This window comes from Leopardus geoffroyi, chromosome C3, assembly GCF_018350155.1.
Source record: "Leopardus geoffroyi isolate Oge1 chromosome C3, O.geoffroyi_Oge1_pat1.0, whole genome shotgun sequence".
In the NCBI taxonomy this organism is placed as follows: domain Eukaryota; kingdom Metazoa; phylum Chordata; class Mammalia; order Carnivora; family Felidae; genus Leopardus; species Leopardus geoffroyi.
In genome coordinates, this window is record NC_059338.1 from 136,961,692 (window position 1) to 136,985,641 (window position 23,950).

Genomic DNA, 23,950 nt, shown 5'->3' on the forward strand with positions numbered 1-23,950 from the left:
TGATCTCAGGGTCATGAGTTTGAGCCTCACATTGGGGGTAAAATATACTTAAAAAGAAAAACTTAAAAAAAATCTATGACTCAACAAATCACATTTGAATTAACAAAACATTCCAGTACCTAAAGTTAAATTTCTTCTTTCTATGGCATATTTAGATCTTACACCTGTCCCAAATTATAAACATTTTAAAAATAAAAGCAATAGCTTAGGTGAATAAATATAGTCTCAGATTTGCTCACCACAGATGAACACCAGCATTTCCAAAGCCAATGCCAGCAAAAGCACTTGCCAAGTGCATATTAGACCTTGCTTCAAGATCATCAGGATTTCTGACAGCCCTGTGGATGATATGAATATCTACATCAACATTGGCATTTCCTACAAAGAAAGGGCAGCCTTAGGGAAAGATCTGGGGAAAAAAGAAATGCTACTCAGTAGGAAGAAAAATTAGGTAACTTATTCAAACGACATCTTGTCTTCTAAATGAAAACTGAAGGGAAACATATTTCCTCATCAATGGTTTTGGGCAAAAGCATAATAAATACTCTGTCAGGCTGCTCCTGTGATAAAAGTGCCAGGGGAAGAAAGCACTGACCCTTGGGCTGTGAGCTGCTCTAGAAAAGTGCCCTGAGAGTCATTCTTCTTCTTCATTTGTCAATGACCTTGACTGCAGCTGTGAATGGACTTCAAGTAAACATATACTCAGAATGCAAAGGGCTCAGACCGCTTCTCAGAGTCCCTGCTGCCTCGGGCTACCTGCAGGCTAATTACAGCCTGCCCAGCCATCTTTTTTTTTTTGTGACACTACCCCAAATAGAACCCTCTGGAGGCCTCTTAGTATCTGTGGAAACTACACATGTTATTTTAATATTTATCATTATAGAAGTGGGATGTTATTGTAGGACGAGGCTTTGCTCGCTCTAGATGTCCCCAGTGCCACTTTGGGAAAGCAAATTCTCAAAGGCCCCTTGCAGATGGAGCTCAACCTTCTCATACACCCTTGCTTAGAAACCCTGCCCCAGGGAGGAAGCTGAAAACTGCCAAATGAACCCTCTGTTGCTTGCTTTTTCTGATTTTGCCTGGAGTAAGGGTTTCTGTTATGTAGAGTGCTATAGCCTTTTATCTCCTTTCATTTGGAATGGTGAGGCTTCTGTGGCCCCTTTCCAAACCGGGGTTAGTTTCTTATTCCTTGAATAACAAGATGAAATAGCAGATGATGGGGCTTTAGCTTGTCCTCTGTCCATTTTACCCCCTTACCTTCCACCATGCTCTGCCAAGCCTTCTGTCCCTGTCGCACACACTGGCTGACCGTTATCTGGATCTGCATCTACCCAGTGAAATGCTGCCATGCTCTCTGATGGTCTCCTGAAATGGTTCTATGTCCCTTCCCCCTGCTGTACTACAAAATACAGTTTGAGCTCCCTCTCTAGTACAGCTTCTAACCAGGGGCCACAGGAAGCACCATGTTCACATCTAGGTCCAGACTGCTGTGTTCTTTCCTTCCATTATGTGTAAGTACAGAAGTGAGTCTGATTTTGCATAGTTCCTAATGTTTCAGGGATCAGCTTTCATCTCTAAGTATATCTTTGCTTTCTTAGGAGCCAATCATGGATACATCATTCATAAATCTTTCAAAATCTTTTAGGAGGCTTTTTATATCTCCTGGGACAGACAACTCTACACATGTATTTCTTAAACTCAGTTCATATGAGTTTGCTTAATGGGTTGACTCAGTGTACCTTTGGACAGGGCCTGCATGGGCACAGCCAACATCTGCCTCTCTGAGTCTCATTACTGCTCTTGGTGTAACTAACTCTCAAAGGACATCTCCCTTCACCTTAGCTTTGGTTTTGAGGCTTTGATGAATAATCCTTCTATATGCATCCTTCATAAATCAGGGGCTCATATTTTGTCCCCTTGCCTTTGCCTTTTCAGACTGAAGGATCCAGGTTTCATCCATCCTGTGTCTCCCTCCCCGACTTTTGCATCCTTCCGGAGCTTGCTGGTCTCTGGTGCTTCTCTATGTCCACTGAACTGATCTTTTCATGAACAGACTTGCTCAGGATATTTCAGGATCTGGCATGCTACATTTTATGTGAGGGTGGAATGTGGTTTTCTGTTCTGTTTTTCTCCTTTTTTTCTAAGATTTTATTTTTAACTAATCTCTGCACCCAATATGGGGTTCAGACTTATAACCCTGAGATCAAAAGTCACATGCTCTACTGACTGACCCAACCAGGCACCCTTTCTGTTTTGTTTCCATCTCCTCTGGGCCACATACCTCTTCAGATACTTAGCGACGATCCGTAGTGCATGGACAGCCCAAATGTCACTGACTGGGTTGCTGCCCTGGTATGCTGGCCGGGTGATGGGATTTGAAGGGCAGGGGCTCCGCATGTGGTAGGGAAGGGCAGTGTAGGACTCCAGGGCATGGCTAACAAGAAATATTGAAAACACACAGATTGAAAGTATCTTCTTCATTTTCCCCCTCCATTCAGGTTACAAACTCTCTTGTTCAGTACTGACTCCACTACAGATGTGCTATGTAGTAGTGATAATCACAATGCATTCCACCAGACTCTGGTCTACAATAGTCATTACTTATTATAGAAGCTGACACAGTGAAGTTTACATTAATAGCACTATAGTGTTTTTTGACCAGTGTGTATTACTGGATTACATATGACTCTTTTCTTGTGCAAATAAATCTTCATGACGTTGAATTTTTAAATATTTGAGTCATGAGGAAAAGCACTGAATCTAAAAAATGATTTCCTTTTAAAATATATTTACCAATTTATCTCTTGTATTTGATCAAATACCATATTGCTCAAGGAGGGTCATAGTTACACAAGCCTCCTATTAAGAGTATGCTGCAGTGGTGAGAACACAGACCCTGGGGTCAGCTGTAAATCCTTCTCTCCACTTTCTTGGCAGGCAATGTAATACAGTGAGAAAAGCAGACAATGGACTTGGGTAGTCCTGGGTGTGAATCCTAACTCTGCCACCTCCTGCTTGTGTGAATTTTATTTGAGAGATATTAACTGAATACCTATGATGTGACAGTCACTGTGCCAAGGGGCAGGGATGGAGAAGTAAGATGGTCCTGTCTTCATCAAGCTCACAGTGCCGTGAAGGAGATGGGCATGTGAAATGGAGGTGTCTCAGAAAGAATGTTTAGGCCACCCAATGGGGAAGAGTAAAGAATGGAGTGGTCAGTTGTACTTCAGGAAAGGAATGGGGAAGGTCACCAAAGGTTCCATCAAGGCAAGAATGCTCCAGTGGAATTGGAAGATAAATTCTCCAAGCAGATAAACAGCTGAGCATTGGGGACATTCCAGGGCCAAATGTGGCCTTCAGGCAGTAGAAGAGGAAAGCCACTGAAAGACCTGTCAGGTAGAGGTGTGTGTATGTGTGTGTGCATGCATGTAGATGTGTGATGGTTATATTGCATTCTGAAAACTTGCTAAGGCCAGTATGGAGAACAGATAGAAGGACTAGAGGACAGAAGCAGGGAGACTGATGAGGAGACTACTGCAACTGTCCAAGCAAGAGCTGGACAGGTCTGAACCATGGCGGAAGTAATGAGGCTCGAGAGGAGGGAGCAGACAGGAGAGAGATTCAAGCGGAATAAGTGGTAGGAAATACCAGCTGTGTGTGGGCATGAGAAAGAAGTTAAGGGACTGCTGCTAAGTTAAGGGACTCGAGAGGAGAGGCTGTGAGGGTGGGGGAGGGGGGTTTAGATAGTTATCAGATTTCATCAAATTTAAGATGTCATCCATTATAAGATACACGATTAAAAAAAATAGTACCACTGAGGAAGAAAACCATACTGTCATGCCACAGATTTTAAGATGTGTTCTGAGTTTAGATATGTTAGAATGTGAAAAAAAATGTGCATGTGCAAGTGGATGAAATAGGCAGCTCGGGACATGCTGAACGTGAAGTGTCTGTGCGTCTCTGTGAAGCTGCTGCAAGGAACACTGCTCAGGGATCTATCAGCACATTGCAGCTGAGGTCAAGAGAGCCTGCAGTATGGCTCTGGGAAGTTACTAAACATCTCAAAGCCAGATTTCTTTTTCGTATGGCACAGAGCTGTGGTGAAGTGGTGGTGTGTAAAGTGCTGACACGGTGAGCACAGTCCAGCTTGGGAAACATTAGCTCCCTTTCCTGCCCTCTTCCACAGTGTGGCAGCCCTGGGCATTTCCTGCTTCGTGTAGCCATAGAGGCAGGCGTCGTGGGTCTGAGATGCTGCATGCCAGCTCCAACTGCTCCTTTCACTGTGTCCCTGTGGCTGCAGCTGTGGCTGGAATGGTCAATCCTGAACAGCAGCTTTGTGGTGCACCCAGGAGCTCACCTAGTCACCAACCTTTATAGGTTCCATGCTTTCAACTAGGGAAGGGAATAATGAGAACCAAAGCTGGGGTTGTTGTGGAACACTAACCAATGGATGCTTAGCAAGTGCTTTTGGCAAGAAAGCACTGTCCATACTGTCCATAGACCCAGGAACTGGAGAAGCCCCTCCAGATGGCACTAGTACCTACCAAAGCACATCGAAGCCACTGTTGGCGACCACCCGGTCAGGCATGTGCAGGGTGTGCAGAGGATCAATCAGTCCCAGCGTGGGTTTGATGGCTCTGGAAGCAATGCCTAAGACAAGGATTTTCAATAGAGGCTCTAGGTATCGACACCATTTTAAAAAATTAGATTACTTTAGGATAACAATTTATTCTTAAAAAATTAAAAATATGAGATGAGATTCATTCTCATGAAGGGAGGCAGCAAGACCAGTGGAAAGAGATTTGGAGCCAGAAACCTGGGTTTTACAGTGGGTCTGAAGCTCCTTCTGGTTTGAAAGAGTTGAGTATGTGCATCTCTTCCCAACTCTGGGTTGAATGATGCCACTGGCTATGGTGGGAGTATTATACACCAAAGAAATTGGCCAGTACTACAAATCAGTGCTTAGTTGCTGATTAAATTCCCAAGAGCTGGTTTACTAGCACACCACTGGTTTGTGTCATCATTCTGCAACTTACTATGTATCTTCGGACAAGTCATTTAGTCTGAATTCTTTGTTAGATTAGCTCATGACAATGTAGGGCTTCTATCCTTCATAGCTGTTGTAAGGATCACATTAGAAAATAGTATGTAAAAGTCTTAGAAAAACTGTAAGGTAGAATTTAAGTATTGGCTACTATTATCTTTAACAATGTCAAAGGATAATGTAATTTAATTTTAAAAAGAGAAGTTACGGTAAATGTGCAGTTGAATATCAATTTATTCTGCTACAAAGGCCTTGGACCTCTGGACCTTTCAGGAGTGATGGGAATGTTTTGTTATTTTGATTGGGGTAGTGGTTACATGGGTGTATCTATTTGTCAAAATTCATCAAACTGACAATTAAAATGTATGCATTTTATTGTATAAAAAATGTATCTCAATGAAATTGATTTAAAGTGTAGAAAAGATGTCCAAGAAAGGGAATAATCATTTACCACTGACATACAGTTACTAACTTCGGCGGAAAAATGGCCAATCGAGATTATGGCATTTCAATATCCTTTTGTAGGTAATTCTCAGAAAGAAGTCTATTGGACTGTTTCATAGTTTATATGTACTTTGAAAAAGAAAGAAAATGTGTAGGGGCACCTGGGTGGCTCAGCTGGTTGAGTGTCTGACTTCGGCTCAGGTCATGATCTCCTGGTTCCTGAGTTTGAGCCCTGCATTAAGCTTCTGCTGTCAGCATGAAGCCTACTTCAGATCCTCTGCCCCCCTCTCTCTCTGTACCTCCCTGCTCATGCTCTCTTTCTCTCAAAAATAAAAAATAAGAGAGAAATAGAATGTATATGTATACACATAACCCTCCCCTTAACTCTATTTTTTAATATTTTTAAATATTAAGATTAAAGAAAAGGAGGTGGGGTTGAAAGGTAAGAGAGAGAATTTTTTAAAAAGTTACAGGCAAAGTTCTTACCAGTTTTTACTTTCAAGTGTTCGTAGTCAAAGATGGCAACTCCCGTAGTTTCACTCCCAGTTCCTGAGGTGGTTGGGACTCGAACAAAATAATATCAATTTAAATAATGCTTCTAAATAAAGGTCAGTGGAGATACTTAATTCAGCCTTGGGAAGCAAGGAGCAAAGTTAGAGAAGGAAGCTTTGCTGCGTCTGTTGCTCACCTGATGTCTGTATCTATATTAATAAGCATGTATGCTTCACATGTATAAGGGTGCCTGCATTTACATGCATGCATAATAGTATGCCTGTCAGCATTAACGTGCATGTTTAACATGTGGATGTGATGGCACCATCCGCATTAATACACACACATGTTTAACATGCATCGTGTCCATGTCTGCATAACATGTAGGCATAGCTAACGTGAATTGCCCCCTTTGATGAGTATGTGTGGTACTTGAATCTGTATTAACACACATGTATGAAATCAGTGCCTGTGCTAACATGTATGTGCTAACACCTAACATGTATGTACAGTGTCCATGTCTATATTAACATGTGTGTATATTTAACCTGTATGTGTGATGTCTGTTTCTGTATAAACAGCTAGGAACTCTGGGAACTTGAGCAACAGAACTTTAGCAGCTGCAGCCGGGTATTCAAACACAAGCTGCTCAGCATCTCTGGTTAGAAAACTCATATTCGCCTTTTCTAAAAGACATCTTTATTCCCTCTTGGCAGCAAGCACAGTAATGCTCTGCCTTTGCTGGGCTCCGTGGTTTTGTAGTTCTGTCAAGTTTCTAAACTTTACTAATCACCCCTCTGTGTGATGCTGACACAGTTTCACTAGAGGGTTCCATTTTGCAGACATCAATTATGTTGCTCCCTGCTGATTGCTCATTCATGTCAAAGCAGTTCATCTGCCTTCAACTTACTCCTATACCACACAAGGCCCATTCGCAGTAGGGGCAGACAGGAGGGAGAAGAAAAAGGACAAAACTTGAGACAGATATTTTCCAGTTACCAGTTAGTGAATTTTAACTATAAGACTTTACACAGTAATATGCTAACAGCCATAAAATGGGAGGAAAGAAAAGACCAAAAGATCCTAAGGTCTGTGTGGGACAGACAAGCTATTCTGATCTGGATTTGCATGCACGTCTGTCCCCAGGACAGCCACAGAGCAGATGTTGCCCAGAGTGATGCAGCCTTGCTGGCCACATGTCCCAGGGCACAGACAAAGCCCCAGGTCAGCTGAAGAGCCATTGTGTGGAAGAAAGGGTTGAGTCAACACCAGAAAAATAATAGCGAATGTTCCCCTTAAACTCCACAGTGGCTGGCAAAATGGGACAAAGCAGAGAGGGGTTTAAAAGACAAACCTGCCAATAGAGGGATCTAATAATATAGAAATGATAACCTTCCCCCTCCTCCATACAGTGACTTCCTAGCATAAATCTGCAAACTTTCCTACACTGACCCAAATTGTCTCTATCTGTACAGTAATGAAGATCAGAATTGTAAACATAAATGAATTGATATCTGTTCTGTTCTCCAAACAATGTAGTGCACTGAAATGAAGAAATCAGAAAGCTTTGGAAACATATACCCTAAAATCCCTGGCTTGTATCTTTCCTAAGGCCTTTTGCCAACTGCAAAATAAAACAGCCAGACAAACAAACAAACAAACAAACAAACAATTTTTACCTGCAATCAGAGGCTTAAGAGGCACAGACACAGGCTTTCCCATCCCAATGGGGGCATTGACATAATCTAGGAAATCAGAGTGAGGGCTAGATGCATACAGATTAGCAGCTTTACAGGTGTCCATGGTGGAGCCACCACCGACAGCAACGTAGGCATCAAAAACTCCCTTTTTGGCAAACTCAATAGCTTCCATGAAGCTTGGAGAAGGGAAAATAAAAGCCATTATGTCATATTTTTTCAGAAATAAGTTGCCGTGCCATTAAACAAGACTTGGGGCAAACTTTAAGCAACAGTGGTGTGTGTTGGCTTCTACATAAAGTAAATAACAACAATAAAATATACCTTCTATCAGTTGGTTCCACTCTCACATTATCATACATCTTAAAATTTATGCCATTCTTCACTAGGGAATCCATAACCATTTGTACAGGAGGGAGCTGGGAGAGGTTCTTGTCTGTCATCAAACAAACATTTTTAGCACCCATATTTTGTAGGTCCTACAATAACAAAAATAATTTATAAGTTAGATTTGATTGCCCTAGAACTGTAATAGGCTCTCTCTCTCTGAACTTAACATTGTACATTTTTCAAAACAAAGGACTCAATTGTTGTCAATTTGTACTTGTTTTAAAAGATATATAACATTTATAGTAGAAGACTGTAGGAATTCTTAAATACTTGCCATTCCCACTTCCTTTGTAACTCCTGCTCCATATCTAATATTTGAAACGGCCATCTGAAAAAAAAAGATTCAGGTATAGGGTGTGTTAGAGGATTGGCCATTTCATTTCTAAAAACTATGAATGAAATGAATGTTCCTTATTGTGTAGAGAATAAAGTGTATATTTCTTAGGGTGGCCTTCATTTTAACTTATGGCTCCTGAACTAGGAGGGGACAGAGATAAAAACAAGTGATTATATAATTGTAGTGTGATAAAAATTCATCAGAATTCATTGCTCCTTTGTTTTTGCTTCAAAAGATTACTTGGTTCTCTTTTGGGATTGTTATAAAACTAAAGAAGATATACAATGTATATAAGCTAGAGAGTTTGTAGAACTGGGAATTTGTCCTATTTTTCTTTTAATTTTTTTCATGTTTGTTTATTTGTTTATTTATTTATTTAGACAGGGCAAGCACGAGCAGGGGAGGGGCAGAGGGAGGAGGTAAAGAATTCCAAACGGGCTCCACACTATCAGCGCAGAACCCCATTTGGAGCTTGAACTCAGGAAGTGAGAGATCATGACCTGAGCCGAAATCAAGAGCTGGATGCTTAACTGACTGAGCCACACAGATGCCCTGGGAATTTGTCCTATTTTGATGGCTGAACAAAAGACCGTGTTTTAGACATTACTCATGTTATCAGAAGATTTATATTCCATTACCCCCAACAAAGTACTTTTCTAAATAGGGTCTGATCAAATAATGAGATTAGGGAACATCAATTAATAGCAGATTTCAAATGAGACAATAATGCATTAGCAAAATACTGGAGTTTTTTTTCAAGTCATTCCTAAAGGAAAGAATGGACTTATTATATCTACCTCAAAGGCATAATCTGTTGTTTTCCCAGAAGGTGCAAGTCCAAGAGCTAGAAATGTAGAAAACAGCATCAGCGTAAGCCTCAAAAACAAAGCAAAAATATTTTTATTTGATAGTAAATTGGTATTTTGCCAGTGAACATAAGCATCTCCCTTAAAAAGCCTTAACTAAAATATATTTTCAGGTTTCATTGTTTCAGGTTTCATATCAAATTGGAATTAAAACCTGCATTTTAAGAGACTGTAATGCTAACTTGATGCTGATTGTGTGACAATAAAGTTATTAAAAATATTTTCTTCATTAAAGTTAAAATATACTTTTGAAACAAGGTGTAAAAACCCTCTAGAAAAGAAAAACCTTCTAGATGCTAGAGTTGGGTTACTGTTAGAGAACAACTATTAGTAAATTCATTAGAGTCCTGCTTATACTTCTTATAACAGCTGTGATCAGTTGTTTGAATTTAAAGTTTTTCCATGGAAAAAATTATCACAGTAAGATATTTACATTTTTTCAAGTGAACCCATGTGGAAATTTTAGTTTTCTTTCTGAAATTTAATAAAAATTTTTATAAACTGATATTTCTTTGCAATGTATCAGGTTTTGGTTATGGCAGAAATGATTTCCTGTTGTGTTAGAACAAGAAGGCTCCACTTAATGAGTCTTAGCCTTGTTTTAATCCACTGATTTTTATCACTCTTGGGTAGGCATAAGAGTGAAAAAAAGTCTACACAACAATTTTTACTGCCTTTTTTTTTTTTTTTTTTTTTTTTTAAGGAAAAGAGACTACACTAGACGACAGTCTACTTTTGGCTTCCCAAGAGCAAGGGTATCCTTAATTAAAATTAAAATTTCTTTGATCCTCATCAACTTTAAAGAAATAACCTATTACTCTTGCTACTGAAGTTTAGAAAAAGACCTAAATCGAATCTTAGAAAACAGCGAGGTTATCTTTCTTTAAATTATTAATTTTACTCTTCCAAATAGGAAACTACTAATTCTTTGTTGAAATCAACTAATAATTGGAAAAAACCAGCTTGAAGACAAAATTCTGTGTATGTCCTGGAGGACCTAAAAGGCTGGGCAAGCTTTCACCTAGTAGAAGGTCCTTAATGACTGGGAGGTCCCTTGGCTTATTTTATTCTAAATGGTGAGCAACACCAGTGGCAGGAAAAAGCCTTCAGTTAGTTACTCTATCTGTTCTATTCCCCAACAGGCTTCTCTGTGGGTTCTGCTTAGTTTCCCGTATGGGCAGTCCCCCTCGTTTCCATTCTTATGGTGCCCTTTAGATTTGACCTTTCCTTCTACGAGGTGAAATCAGTTTTTGTGTCAGTAATTCATGTGACGTTCTGAGGATATGCTGAAGCTACAATGAGCTTCCTGCTGTTCTGTGGACAATGGTGTTGGTAAGGATTAAGACGTTTGTGGGAACTGAAAACTGAAGTCATTATTTTTAATTATTAAGAAATAGAATGTTAGTTTTAAAAAAATGATAGACACAAGTTTTTTCCTTCTAGGAACTGCTTTGTTCTTTAGCGTCTTTCTTTTTTGAGATAAATTAAAACCTTCCAAAGATTTCATCTTAATTCTGTTTGATTGACTCAGACAGTATTAAAATCTTATCTGTGCTTTTACAAAGCACAAAGCTTATACAAATCTTATTTGTAGCTTTGGCAAAGAATTCTGTTTGAAATAGAAAAACAGCATAAATAGTATTAAATATATACTTAAGCCAAACATATAATCAGTAGCATGCATTCAGCTACCATCATATAATTAGAACTACATATTACCAACTGCAAGTGAAAAGGCAACCATTTCAATTTTCCTCTCATATCCCTTGATTTTCTTGATTTATCCTTTGCCTAAATGTAATATGAGTGTCAAAGGGTGGGGTGGGGGGGGGGTGAAATTGGAAATTTTGGCCAGTTTGAAAACACAAAATATATTATTACCTTGGGAGTAAGTATGAGAATGAGTAGGGCACTGGCATCTAGGGAAAAGAAAAAAAAAGTGAAAATAGAAAAGCAAGAGAAGAAGCTTTAATGTAACTCCCACTACATTCTAGTCTTAAGATGCTGTCAAAACAGTAGCTATTGGCAAACATTACATAGGAAAACCCAGAAATCATCATGGACAAAAAAGTTGACTCAGGATTTTTCCAGTGTTACGGGATCCTTCTTTCAAGAAGTATTCAAGTGGTACTTAATAAATGTCTGCAGGGAGCTGAGATAAGCCCTCTGGAGATACAATTAAGTTTGAGATGGGGTCTCAGTGCTCTGTGAGGTTCAGCTCTTTTACTAGGTTAGGTGCTTGATCAAATTGACTGCTCAAGTTAGTTGAGTAGGTTAACTACTCACTGTGCCTCCCTTCCCATTCCCCCTACCCCAGGGGAACTCGAACTTGTATTTCCCCATTGTCTTCAAGGTGTTTAATTTTCTTGAAACTGGCTCTGGATCCCGCCCTATGAGAAGCCCTCACTTGCCTGCAGGCCACCAGTAGGTCACCACCTACTGCTTCCATCCTTCCTCCTCCCAGCCCCAGCCACCTGCCAGCCCCTGGGCGCCTCGTGCTGGTCCCCTATGTGTCACCCCCTCCCCAGCAGCCTGAAGTGTGCTCATGCCCATCACCCTCTCCTCCCCGAATCCCTCACCTTATCTCAGTTCCCAGTCCACTTCTCTACCCTTGGCTCTGTGTCCCTTCCCAGTCCTGGTTGCCTCCTATTTCCTGGACAGTCCCCCTTCCTCCTGTTCGCTTATGCATTTGAGTGTCACGTAAGGTGTTTTTTTTTTTTTTTTTTTTTTTAATGTTTCTATTTCTTGCCAGAGGATCTTGTCATAGTGGGATCCCAACAGATACGTGAATATATGCCCCCCCCAACTACCTTGTTCCCCCTTAAAATTTGGAGCAAAAACATCTGAGGGGGAAGATGGGGAAGAAAGGAAAAGTGCTGAGCTCAATAGTGTTCAAGTCCTCCGAGACAGACTTAAATCAAAGCTGACGTGGGAAGTGGTGAGAGCACTACCATGAGTCAAGCCTGCCACCTCCTGGACACGGCTGAAAACGTCCAGTGTGGTGGAGAGTCCTGGGAGCATCCCAGTGGGGTGAGCAATCCTCAGGCTGCTGCAGGGAAATCAAAGTGGGCAAGGCCAACTTTGTTGTCCGTCAAAGGTGGGTTTTACTTTGGAGAACTTTCCCTGCTTTACCCCCTCCAAGGACAAGGAAGCAGAGGCAAAGGGAAGAAAACAGCCAGACTCAAAACTTTCCAATGCCCACTACCGTGGGAACACATGCTTCCTTATACCCTTCCCACTTCTTTTTATTTTGTTTTTAAGGTTCTGAGGCTACCTTGATTAATCATTTCTACTTCTTACTTATGGTTTGAATCCCATCCCCTCTTCCCTTCTTGGGACCTCCATTTGTCCAGTATTTCCTGGTCTTCCTCCTCACTCAATCTTTGTCATCATATTTAAGAGTTTCATGCTTAAAGGTCTCAACCTCTTGTCCCCTCTGGCTTGGTCACCCTCTGGGTCTCCCCTTCTGGCATACATCTGTTGGCTCCATTTTCTTGCCTCCCACACATTGCTTGGCCCCCTGAAATCTGGCTGCTGTCTCAACAAGTTCCAGCTTCTGCTGTACCCTCACTTAGACCCCCTCAGCACCTTGCTCTCCTAGCAATGAACACCGTGGACCACATTCTCCTCAGGTGGGCAAAGTGCTCTTCTCGGCTTTCAGGACTCCCTACTCACCTGGGCTTCCACTAATTATTCTTTCTGCAGCTCTTTTTCCACCCTCCCATTCCTTAAATGTTGGGTTCTATACTGGGCTCACACCTCACCTCTATGGCAAACCACGCATCAAGGCCTCAAATATTTCTCTACCCAAATCCATCCACTTCTCTTGGGTCCTCTGCCAATCTCTGGTTTCAGTGTCATCTCTCATCTGGATAACTACAGAGTTCCTAACAGGCTTCTCTTGGCTCCACCTGTGCCACACAGTGGTCAGGGGCTTATTTCCAGTGATGTCACTCCCTTGTTTAAACGTACTTTGATGACCCCCCTCCTCATCACTCAAACCCCACTCCCCACCGCCCTGTTTCAGACATGGCCCTCTGGGCATCCTCACTGGTCCAGCTAATCTCTCTAGCCTGGCCTCTCATCTTGCTCCATCTCTGGAGCTCCTTGAAAATTTGTTCTTTTCCTTGAATGGGCCACACATTCTCTTTCTTGCCTCTAGAACTGAACTTTGTGCTTGCTATTTCCTCTTCCTGGAACATATCTTCCCCTGTTCTTCTGGGAAATTAGTGTCCTTTATAGTGTCAGTGCAAATGTCACTTCCCCTGGGCAGTCTTCCCTAGGGCTGGAGGCCCCAGGTAGGTACTGTCTCTCTGTGGTCTGTACCACGCCTCCCTCCCCAGAAGAACTGTTATCACATGTACTGTTGGCACCATTCTCCTGTTTCCATCTGCCTCTACATTGTAAATTTTGTGGTTGCAAGATAAGATCTCCCTTGATCATGACTTTATTTGCAGTGGCTACCATTGTACCAGGCACAAAGTAATACTGATTGAAGAAATACTGACTGAAGGCATGAGTAAATGAAGAAATAAATAAATGTAGACATTTAAAATCCTCTTAGCCTCTTCTCTCTTTTCCTGTGTACCAAGACACAGAACCTGACATGGGGTAAGGAGAATAGAATAAATTGTGGGTTCCCCCACTTTCTTAGGATAGTCTGAAACCACTGGTGGGCTTCTCTCCTCCTCCTGAGAGGCAGAGGAAACCACAGTTAGAGCAAGGCTCTCATCTACCTACCTTTTGGCTCTGGTCTGATTATTCTGGCCTTCCTCCTTGTATCACTGGCCAGGATAAACTAGCCAAGCTTTCAGCAAAGGTCAGTTCCTCTCCTGTGGAATCTCAGCCTCCCTCATTTACTCAAGGATAGCAGTGCATCATCTCTCTCCTGCATCATCAAAATTTCCCTCTCAATAGATCTTATTCACCAGCATAAAATATTATTTTTCCTGTTTTATACTCACAACAACCTTCACTTGTCCCTCTTCCCTCTCCTGATGTCGCCCCCACCTCTCTTCTTGATTTTAGCTGACTATACATGCTCTCTCCAATTTCTCTTCTCCCATTCTCTCTGGGACTTCTTCCAATTGGCCTTTGCTCCATGACTCCACTGTCTAAGCTTACCAGGTCACTAATGCCTTTCACCCCACTAATATATCACTCAGTTCTCAGTTCAGTCCTCATCTTACCCAACCTATCAGTGGTATCCTCCTGTCCACTCTCTTCTCCCTGACAATACTTTCTTCCCTTGGCTTCCAGGCTGCTCCTGGCCTAGTTTCTTTTCATGCTATTGACTCTGAATGCTCTTTTCTTCCCACACTCACTCCCTGAGTGACCTCACCTTGTCTCATGGTCTTGAATGCCTTCCATACTGACGGTTTCCACCTTTGTCTGATTTAGACATGTTGCTTGAACTCCAGATTCAGCTGCCTACTTGACATCTCCACCTGAATGTCTATTAGGCATTTCATATTTACCTGCCTAAGACTCAGCTCCTGGTCTTCCCTTAAAACCTCTTCCCCACCCGAGTTTAATGGTAACTTCATCCTTCCGATTGATCAGGGCAAAAAAACCTTGTACTCCTCCTTGGCTTTCTCTATCTGGCCCCCAACAACTCTGACCTTACCTCCCCCTCACTCCTCTCCAGTCGTCATGTTCTGAAACCATTTCAGGTATTCTCAACCTCCACGTACCTTCCCAGAGAGCCACATGGCTCACTCCTTCCTTCCACTGATCTTTCCATAACAGTTACCTTCTCAGTGAGTGTGGTTGGCTGAGACCCGGAAGATATTCAGGTCTTAATCCCTGAAACCTGTGAACATTATAAAGCAAAAGGGACCCTACAGATGTGATTATATTAAGGATTTTGAGATGGAAAGATTATCCTGGATTATCTGGGTGGGCCCTAAGTGTAATCAGAAGCATCGTCCTAAGAGGGAGGCAGAGGGAGATTTGACATAAAGGCAATGTGACCACTGAAGCAAGTTGTTACATTGCTGGCTGTTAAGATGGAGGAAGGAGCTATAATCTAAGGTTGCAAGAAGTGCATCTCCAGAAGCTGGAAAGAACAAGATAATGGATTCTCCTCTGGAGGAGCTGAAGGGACTGTGGCCCTCTTACACCTTGATTTTGGCCCAGTAAAACTGATTTTGGACTTAAGAACTGTAACAGAATAAATGTGTGCTGTTTTAAGCCACCAAGTTCACGGTAATTTGTTATAGCAGCAATAAGAAACTAATACAGTGAGGTCTTCTCTGACCATCTTCTTTAAAATTGCATCCCTTCTTCTAACCCATCCTCCTTTACTTTCTCTTTAAGTAACATGTAATATACTGTAAACTTTACTAGTCTGTTGTTCACTCCACCTGCCCCACCTCTGCACTTAAGCACCAGGGATATTAGGCTGTTTTGTTTCCTGCTGTACCCCAGGGATGAGAACACTGCAAATCAGCAGTGGAGGTACAGTCCTTCTCTCCTGGGCTTTCTCCTATATGTCTGGCTATGTTCCTGTCCTTTAATGCTGGCTCCTTTTCCTTCATTCGAAGTGCAAATCTTTTGCAACGCCAAGCGCCTAAGGAGGCTGGCAGATAATGTAAATGAGAGGCTGCTGACTGGCTCTGCAGCTGCTGTGCGAAGTAAGTGGTGGGCTGCATGCCAGGGCCTCTCAGGAAGCTGGAGTGCTTGCCCTGTTCAAAGGAGGTGGCCCCCACTTCACCTCAGCCTTAGCAGACTTTCCCCAGATGAAATGTGGGCCCAAAGATGCCATTCCTAACTTTCTAAAATTTTTATCTGAAATCTCCCACATTTTAAATGCTTACCCTATTAAAAAAAAAAAAAGCCCCATTTTGCTACTCTGCCTTAACAATGCTGCTCCCTAGGACCTATTCTCAACCCATCTAGGTTTACAGTTTGCCAAGGACTTTGCTTCCACATCCTCTGTACAGTCCTCTATACACATGGGTGAGTTCCTACTCGCTCCTCAGCTCCAGAACTATATAGTCAATTACCTGCTGGAGGTCTTTGTTTGGACTTATGAGGGATGTTCAGTTTGAAATCCCTAAGGGAAGTTATCATTTCCCTCCTAAAGCTAGGCTTCTTCTAGTTCCCATCTTGGTAAATGGCCCTAATGTGTACCTGCACCCCAGCCAGAAACTTCAACTTCTCCTTCCATCTCACTAATCAGATACAAAATCCTGCTGATTTTAACCGACTCCTCAATATTTCTCATATCTATTCCTTGTACCAACTGCCTCTCTTTGGTACCTGAAGCTATCACTTTTTAGCTGGAGCATTACAATTACTTCTAGTCTTTCCTCTCCACTGTACACTGCCACCAGAAAGCTCGAACATGATTTTAATCATGCCACACTCCTTTGTCATACAACCATTCCAAAAACATGTTCTACGTGACACTGGTTCCAAAGGATATGAATGGTGTTCCTTGTTAGAAAGATTTTTATGATAACACAGATTTAGAACAAAGAGTTTAAATACACTAGTTTAAAGAGTTTAAACTATTTTTTTATATCCTGTAGGACTTCTCCGAAAGAGCCTTTCGTGTGCTAATTATCCTGACTCTCCAAAAGCGCTATGCAGCAAAGAACAGTTTCCCATTTATTTGGCCATGGAATTTTTTCCCCCCATGGGGCATCTCAAAGTATTAGTGGTTCACAATGAGAACTATTGCTTCCATAGCTTTCGGTATCTATAGGACATAATTCAAATTCTTTAGCGTAGGACTAAAAACAAGGACTGTGAAGCTAGAATATCTGGGCTCAAATGATGGCTGTGCCATTTGCTTAGCTGTGTGAAACTGGACAAATTCTTTTTCTTCATGCTTTTATTTTTTTAATATGTAATATGAGGATAATAATACAGTCTGGCATAGGGTTGTTCTAAGGATTACAGTTACTATTAATAGTACATGTAAAGCCTGTAGGGCAGTGCCTGGCACATGGTAAGTGCCTGATAAATGCTATATTCTTATTCAGGGTGGGTCTTCTCCATTCGCATCTCCTTCTATGAAACTAGGTCCAGATTTTAACTACTTTTAGCTCCTGGAACTACATCTCTTGCCAAAGGGGCTGCTCTTTGCAGTTTGTCTGAAATTCCTCTCTAATCCCTCTCCTTTCCCCTTACCTCTACCTATTGGCTCAAAATTTTACATGTTTTTCCCAGGCTGACTTGTGCATTTGCACATTCCACAAGGATTTATCAGGTGGCTACTATACACCTGGAATTTCTGGAGGGGGAGTCAGACATGTCATAACATTTAATACCTTGACTGCCTGTACATGCCAGGGAGTGAAGCTCCTGGTGATTTCACACAGCCATCTTTCTCTTCTACGTTCTCTGTCCCCTGAGTTCCCCACAGGCCCATTTCACAAACCCTGTTCCTTCATCCAATTACCTGCTAGACTTTAAACTGCTCCAGAATCTTTCACCTTTGTACCCCCAGCACCTGGAATAGTTTTTGGCATGTAACATACACCCAGTACAAATGTGTTGGTTGGACACATGAATGTGTCTTTTGTCCACTGTGTCAAGACCTCCAATGTTTGCCACGACATGGGATCAGGCACTGACCTCTCCGGGCCTTTGTTTCCTTACCGTAGACCTAGCAGGGTACAACCTGCCTCACCGCGCTGTGCATGGCTGCTTGGCACCCTGTGACAATGCTATCCCACCGGGCGCACGGCTCTGACGCGGAGCGGGTGCAGGCAGCAGTATACCCTACCCCAGGTTCTTGTAAGTAACCCGAGGAAGAACACGTGGAGCCCGGGTGGCTCGCCCCCGGCATGGGCACGCAGGCATCCTCTGGCCCCCCGCCTTCCCGCCCCGCACTCACGCTGCTCGCTGCAGTTGCCTCAACAAGTGCGCGACCCGGGCACGAGTGGCTGCAGCCATGGCCGTGGGGTCTCCTCAGTAGCCAGCCCCTCCTCCTACCCCTCCACCCCCTCCACTGGCCAATCCTGGCCGCCGCCTTACTGTTCCCGCCCACTCGGCCGAGCTTGCCTATCCCCTCAGCTAAGTCTCCTGTCACAGCATTAGCCCTTTTCGGATCAGGACCATTTTCCCACGAGTCAAAATCTCCGCTGCCTTAGCTGCAGTCCCACCATCCACCTCTGAAATTGCGGTAAAGGTTAACTTCTCTGTAGGATCTTGGGTACTTCCATAAGTCTCTCTACTTAAAACCCTTTATTTCACATGTTGGGGACGTAGGGTAAGGGAGAGAAACAAGGGCATTCTTCTTCCAGATTCCTTTAAAATGCTACTTTGCCTTCCTAAAGTGTTTTCCTAATAAATTATTAAGACACTGCATTTAAACTGTTTTAATAGTAAATAAGGACCTTGCAAAAAGCCCACCAAGGGTTATCTCTTACAGGGCCAGTGCTGTGTCTGACTGCTGAATCAAGTCTAAAAACAAAAAACCAGAAAAATCCCCAAACAAAACAGTAACAGCAACATACCCTGGACGGTTGAGAACTTAAAAGATGTTAAGTGCTCTATGAAAAGTTTGGCTTTTGGTGAAGTTAAGGTACCATTAAATGATTTCATCAGTAGTTGCAAACTTGCCAGGATATCACTGTACTCTGTGGCTTAGCAGGGCCAAGTGCTTCACGTCCCTGTGGAAGAGTTGACCATTGATGGCAAAGTATCCTAAGATAGTAACAATTGGACATCTGTGTTTTTAGTAACATATTATGAAATTTGAAATTTAACGTATTATGAATTTTGAAATTTTTGTTATGTATTATGAAATTTGGAATATGAAATTTGCTTTTTTTCCATAGCAATTTCTAAAGGTAACTTATAAAAATGAGGCAACACTGGAAAAAAAGACAAAATGAACTCCCAACTTTAATTTCCTATCAATTGACAGACCAAAAAACAGTAAGAGTGGCTCACAGGGCTGTAACAGCAGCAAAAAGGCCCTCCTGGAATCTAGATCTACTATGAATCTTTTAAAGAAGATATTCATTTTTACAAAGACAAGTTACTGAGATTAGGGAAAAAGACCCATAATAGCTATCAACATTTGACCTCCTCATCAAACCAGGTCAGTTTGACAAATGAATCAAAGATAACAGCGTACCAGTTATAGATTTGGTGGGTTTCTTTATCTCTTCTTAAAACAGACCCCACTGAAGTTAAAAGAAAAATTGGGGACATATATGTTGAAGAGGATTAAAGTATTTTCTGGATTAATGAGGATTAGTACTATTATTTAGTGAAGCCCAAATTTATAATTTACAGCAAGGCAATGTTTTCACAGTATAAAAAAGCAATAAAATCTTTTTACAAAGAGGTATCAGTTTTACTACACTTTCAATATTATATCTGATACCAAAAGAAGTATGAGTTTTCCTAATAAGCCTCACTGAAATCATCATAAATTCACTGCTTTATGTTTTTTAGAAAGTAAATGAAAATAATCTGAACCAGGTATCCCCTTGGTTTTACTTAGGATTTCTACCAACACTCAATAAGTCAAAAGCAACATTAGACACAGACACTTTTATTAAATAACCTTGGTTAACAGTTACTTGTAAGTCCAGTTTTGAAAATGTAATCTTTCTGTTCCCCCCTCTGCTTTGATACACTTGTCATAAAAATAATGCAGAAATCAATTACAAGTCTGAAATATGACCAACTCTCCTCTCCCTCTCACCATATTCAAAGTTAAAAAGAAAAAAGATGTGTTTTAAAAAATAGAACTCGTTTCCAGTTTCCACCAAATTCTTTCCCTGATTCTTATGTCCTTAAATACATCCTTTAATCTCCAGCCAAATTCTTGGTTTCATTTGTAAAGTCCAACATTTACATCTGTCTTGGGGGGAGGTCAGCCTATCCCTTCAACCTCAAGTTCAATGAAGGCAGCAGAAGCCGCTTTCTTTGATCCGCAACCCCCCCCCCCCCCCCCTTAACATTTAGTATAGTTCTTTGTTTACAGGCGGGTCCGAGGATGAAAATTACTTCCTTCTCTTTCCTCCTTGGTGTTGTCCTCCTTTCCTCTTGCCACCCAAGCGAGGCGGCCCGGAATTCACCTTGCCTCCCAAGCCCCCTTTCCTCTTCCCTCCCTGGCTGGGCGGGCCACCTTTCCTCTGGCCGCCAGCACCCTGCCGGCCCCCCTTTCTCTTGCCCTTCTGGCTCATTTTCCTCCTCTTGGCCGCCTCCTCCTGGTCCTCCTCCCTCATCTGTTTATTGGTGGCCCTCGTCACGTCCAGCTGAGGCTTTTTGCTATTCATCACACGCAGCAGCTCCAACTGGCTCTTTTTCTCGGCTGCAAAATCCCCGAAAAGGGGCTGAAACTTCCTCTTTTTGCCGGAGCCCCGGGGCGCCTTCTCCTTGGGTAAGCGCTCTTGGAAGCGCCCCACAGAGGCAGTGGAAACCTTGGCCACCTGCATGGCGCGGCCCAGTTCCTCCTTACTCTGGTGTCCCGTAGGGTGCATGCCCGCCGTGCTAGGCAGCTGCATCTTGTGCGCGCGGGCCAGGTTACGCAGCCGGTTCAGCTCATTTTTGGCCACCCGTTCCTTCTTAGCCTGGATCCGCTTGGCGAACTGGTCCTCCAAGGGGTCGGCACCGCCGGGCACCTCGATCAACCATTCCTTGGTGTCGTCGCGAGCGCGCTGGTAGCCCCAGCGGCGTCGCCACTGGCCACTCACCTCGTCCCACACCAGATTGGTCTTCTTCTTGGGACGGATGCCCTTCAGGCGCGCGAACTGCTGCCAGCGTGTAAGCGGCCGCGGCCGGGGCACCGGCTTCTCGCGCGGCAGGCGAGTGGTGGGCTCCGGCAGCCGCGCAACCAGCGCTTCCTCTACGCGCTCCGTGGGCAGCTGCCACAGCTGGTTGATGAGCAGCTGCGTGTTGTCCCGAGCCAGGGCCTGCAGCTCGGCCTCCGGCGAGGGTCCCGCGCGCCGCAGCCCCGTTGGGGGGTTCCGGTCCGAAGCCAGCAGGTTACCCAGGTCGAACTCCAGCTCCAGCTCCTTGTGCACTGTGATGCGCTGCAGCTTCTCTGCCTCGTCCCGCTCAGCCTTTGCCAGCAGCTCCTCCACGTTCTGGCCCTCCATGGCTCCGCCTGGGCTCACTCGTTTCGGGGAGACAGTACGAATTACTTCTCTGCAAACGCCGGCAAAAGCCCGGGCAACGCAACCACGTGCAGTCGCCGAGACGCTTGTTCCGGAAGAGAAAGCTTCGCTTCCGGAGCACCCGGAAAGGGCTTACAGTCCTGGCAACCTGAGAAAAGGCCGGCAGAGAGCAGCATTGGAGAGCAGATGGGATTATCGGAGGCCCTTCACCAGCGGCCCGGAGGTAGGCGGTGCTGGCTCGAGGAGTCCAAACTACAAATTCCAGGCCTAATTGGGACTGTGGCTCCCAGGATGCAGCGGCGTAAGGGGGCGGTGCAAATTTGGGGGGTCGCGGTTTGAGGGGGTCCCACTGCGACTGTTAACAATTTCAGTGTAAATCAGTTCTCAGGATGTTTAGCTTCTCAGTTTTTTCTGGGATTAGACAAATTATATTTTGCCAGAGCCCTGACGTGTTCATGGGGGTCCTGGGTGTGAGCCGAGAAAGACACTTCCCACAGGTACACATAAAGCTAATTGTGGAAGATTTGATTTGCTTTGCAAGCGAGCAGGGGCTGGCAATTAGACCTCCCTAAGTGGACGCGAGGGTGCGCCCACGTCGGCGAGCTGGTGTCTGGAAGCCCAGAGCCCTGGAATCGCATCCTCTCCGGGATTGTGGTAGAAGAGCACTGAGCTCTGCCGTGAGACTGCCTGAGTTTCAGTCCTGGCTGTGCTGTGGGATCTTTGGGTATTTGGGCCTATTTAAAAACCTGTAAGGGGCGCCTGAATGGCTCAGTCGGTTGAGCGTCCGACTTCGGCTCAGGTCATGATCTCACGGTTCTTGAGTTCGAGCCCCGGGTCGGGCTGTAGGCTGACAAGCTCAGAGCCTGGAGCCCACCTCAGATTCTGTGTCTCCCCTCTGTCTGCCCCTCCGCTGCTTGCACTCTGGCTTTCGCATTGTTTCAAAAATAAATAAACATAAAAAAAAAAAAAAAAAAAACCACCTGTAAGATGGGGTGCTAGTAGTACCTACCTCTTAGGGCTTTTATAAGGTTAAATGAGTTAATATGCTTCCAAGGGAGCTTGGTCTGGAACATATGAGCGCTCAATAAATGTTAGGTGAATGCCAATTATTATTTATTAAAAACATTTTAAAAAATGTTTATTTATTATTGAGAGAAAGACAGAGCATGAGCAGGGGAGGGGCAGAGAGAGAGGGAGACACAGAATCCGAAGCAGGATCCATGCTCTTAGTTGTTAGCACAGAGCCCGACGCGGAGCTCGAACTCACGAATAGTGAGATCATGGCCTGAGCGGAAGTCGGACACTCAACCGACTGAGCCACCAGGCGCCCCTGAATACCAATTATTTATCTGTGTAATGGCTCTAGGAGCTAAAAAGTCTTACACAGAGATTATACACTAGGTTCTTGACTCAAACTACCTAGAATCAGATCTAGCTTTACAGTACCTGCTTTGAACAGGTTGTTTAACCTAAGTCCAATTCAATTTATAAATTGATAAATATGGAACATTAATTCTTCGTACATAGTAAGCACTCAGTAAATGTTAGCAGTTAATCACCATATTCTACCGATGGCAGAGGAAGGCTCAGAGCTGTAAGATGAATCTGTGGTTATACAAGGAAATGTGGGAGCAAGAGGGATCTTAACTCCAGCTTTAAGATTGTATACATACTCTCTGCAATGTCTTTCAGGCTCTTGATACATAAAAAGTGTGGTCTGTTGATCAGCAGCATAGCATCACCAGGAAGTTGTTAGAATTGGTTTCTGGCTTTAACTGAGATGTAATGATTCAGAACCTTTTTTTTTTTTTTTTTTTGAGAAAAACAAAGTAGCTCCAAGCTTTAATTGAGGCAAATCTTGAAAAAAAAAAAAGAACTGACAATATTACATGTAGGATAATCTTAACCAATAATTTGGATGTGTTTTTTTGCTCCAAAAAATTTATGTTCCTTGTCATTGAGATCAGGAAATTCTGAGTTCAGAATGCCTAAGAGGACAGACAGTAAAAGTTTTGAGCACCCTATATTTTTGAGATGTCAGTTCTCCTTTTGAGATAAGGCCCCCATTATGCAGCATTTACCTTGGAATGCACTAAGTTTTATGTATCTTAGATTTCTACAATGGATAGTGTAAGTCTCTTTTATGAGAGGTTTCACCAGAGGGAGATAATCAAGTGATTATATCTGATGGCTTCTTCTAGGTTTTAAACCTTTAGCAGGGATCAGATATGGGGATGGAAAAACATCCCTTGCTTTCAGAACCTTCTTTTATGAATTTATTTTTAAAAAATTTTTTTAACATTTGCTTATTATTGAGAGACAGAGAGACAGAGCATGAGCATGGGAGGGACAGAGAGAGGGGGAGACACAGAATCTGAAGCAGGCTCCAGGCTCCGAGCTGTCAGCACAGAGCCCGATGTGGGGCTGGAACTCACAAACCATGAGATCATGACCTGAGCCGAAGTCAGACGCTTAACTGACTGAGCCACCCAGGAGCCCCTCAGAACCTTCTTTTTAAGGAGATCTCTGGGTTATGAGTATGTACATCAAGTTTGGGAGGCATACTGCTGATTTTGCAGTTTATTGGCTTG

General features: G+C 43.2%; 2 protein-coding genes across 4 annotated transcripts in view; both read right to left on the reverse strand.

Moving 5' to 3' along the window:
- ADHFE1 (alcohol dehydrogenase iron containing 1) overlaps positions 1-18,219 on the reverse strand; it is a 31,544-nt gene extending 13,325 nt beyond the window's left edge. For 2 of the 3 annotated variants that reach the window (XM_045455046.1, XM_045455045.1), the window contains exons 1-10: positions 18,119-18,219; positions 11,152-11,189; positions 9,202-9,248; positions 8,342-8,395; positions 8,002-8,156; positions 7,660-7,856; positions 5,975-6,052; positions 4,545-4,650; positions 2,282-2,434; positions 240-338 (exon numbers count right to left, since the gene is read on the reverse strand). In XM_045455046.1, the coding sequence (XP_045311002.1) occupies positions 240-338; positions 2,282-2,434; positions 4,545-4,650; positions 5,975-6,052; positions 7,660-7,856; positions 8,002-8,156; positions 8,342-8,395; positions 9,202-9,248; positions 11,152-11,189; positions 18,119-18,177 (986 nt within the window). In that variant the 5' untranslated portion in view covers positions 18,178-18,219. The remainder of the gene's footprint in view (positions 1-239; positions 339-2,281; positions 2,435-4,544; positions 4,651-5,974; positions 6,053-7,659; positions 7,857-8,001; positions 8,157-8,341; positions 8,396-9,201; positions 9,249-11,151; positions 11,190-18,118) is intronic. The other variant, XM_045455047.1, reaches the window with a different exon arrangement.
- A 1,554-nt stretch (positions 18,220-19,773) lies between these two features.
- RRS1 (ribosome biogenesis regulator 1 homolog) lies at positions 19,774-21,458 on the reverse strand. Its single transcript, XM_045455058.1, has one exon. It carries the CDS (start codon positions 21,339-21,341, stop codon positions 20,244-20,246), a length of 1,098 nt encoding a protein of 365 aa, XP_045311014.1. The 5' UTR covers positions 21,342-21,458; the 3' UTR covers positions 19,774-20,243.
- Between the last annotated feature and the right edge of the window lie 2,492 nt (positions 21,459-23,950).

Bases quoted from the DNA above. Each gene is read 5' to 3' on its own strand.
- RRS1 (XM_045455058.1), bottom strand. From the start codon at position 21,341: ATGGAGGGCCAGAACGTGGAGGAGCTGCTGGCAAAGGCTGAGCGGGAC.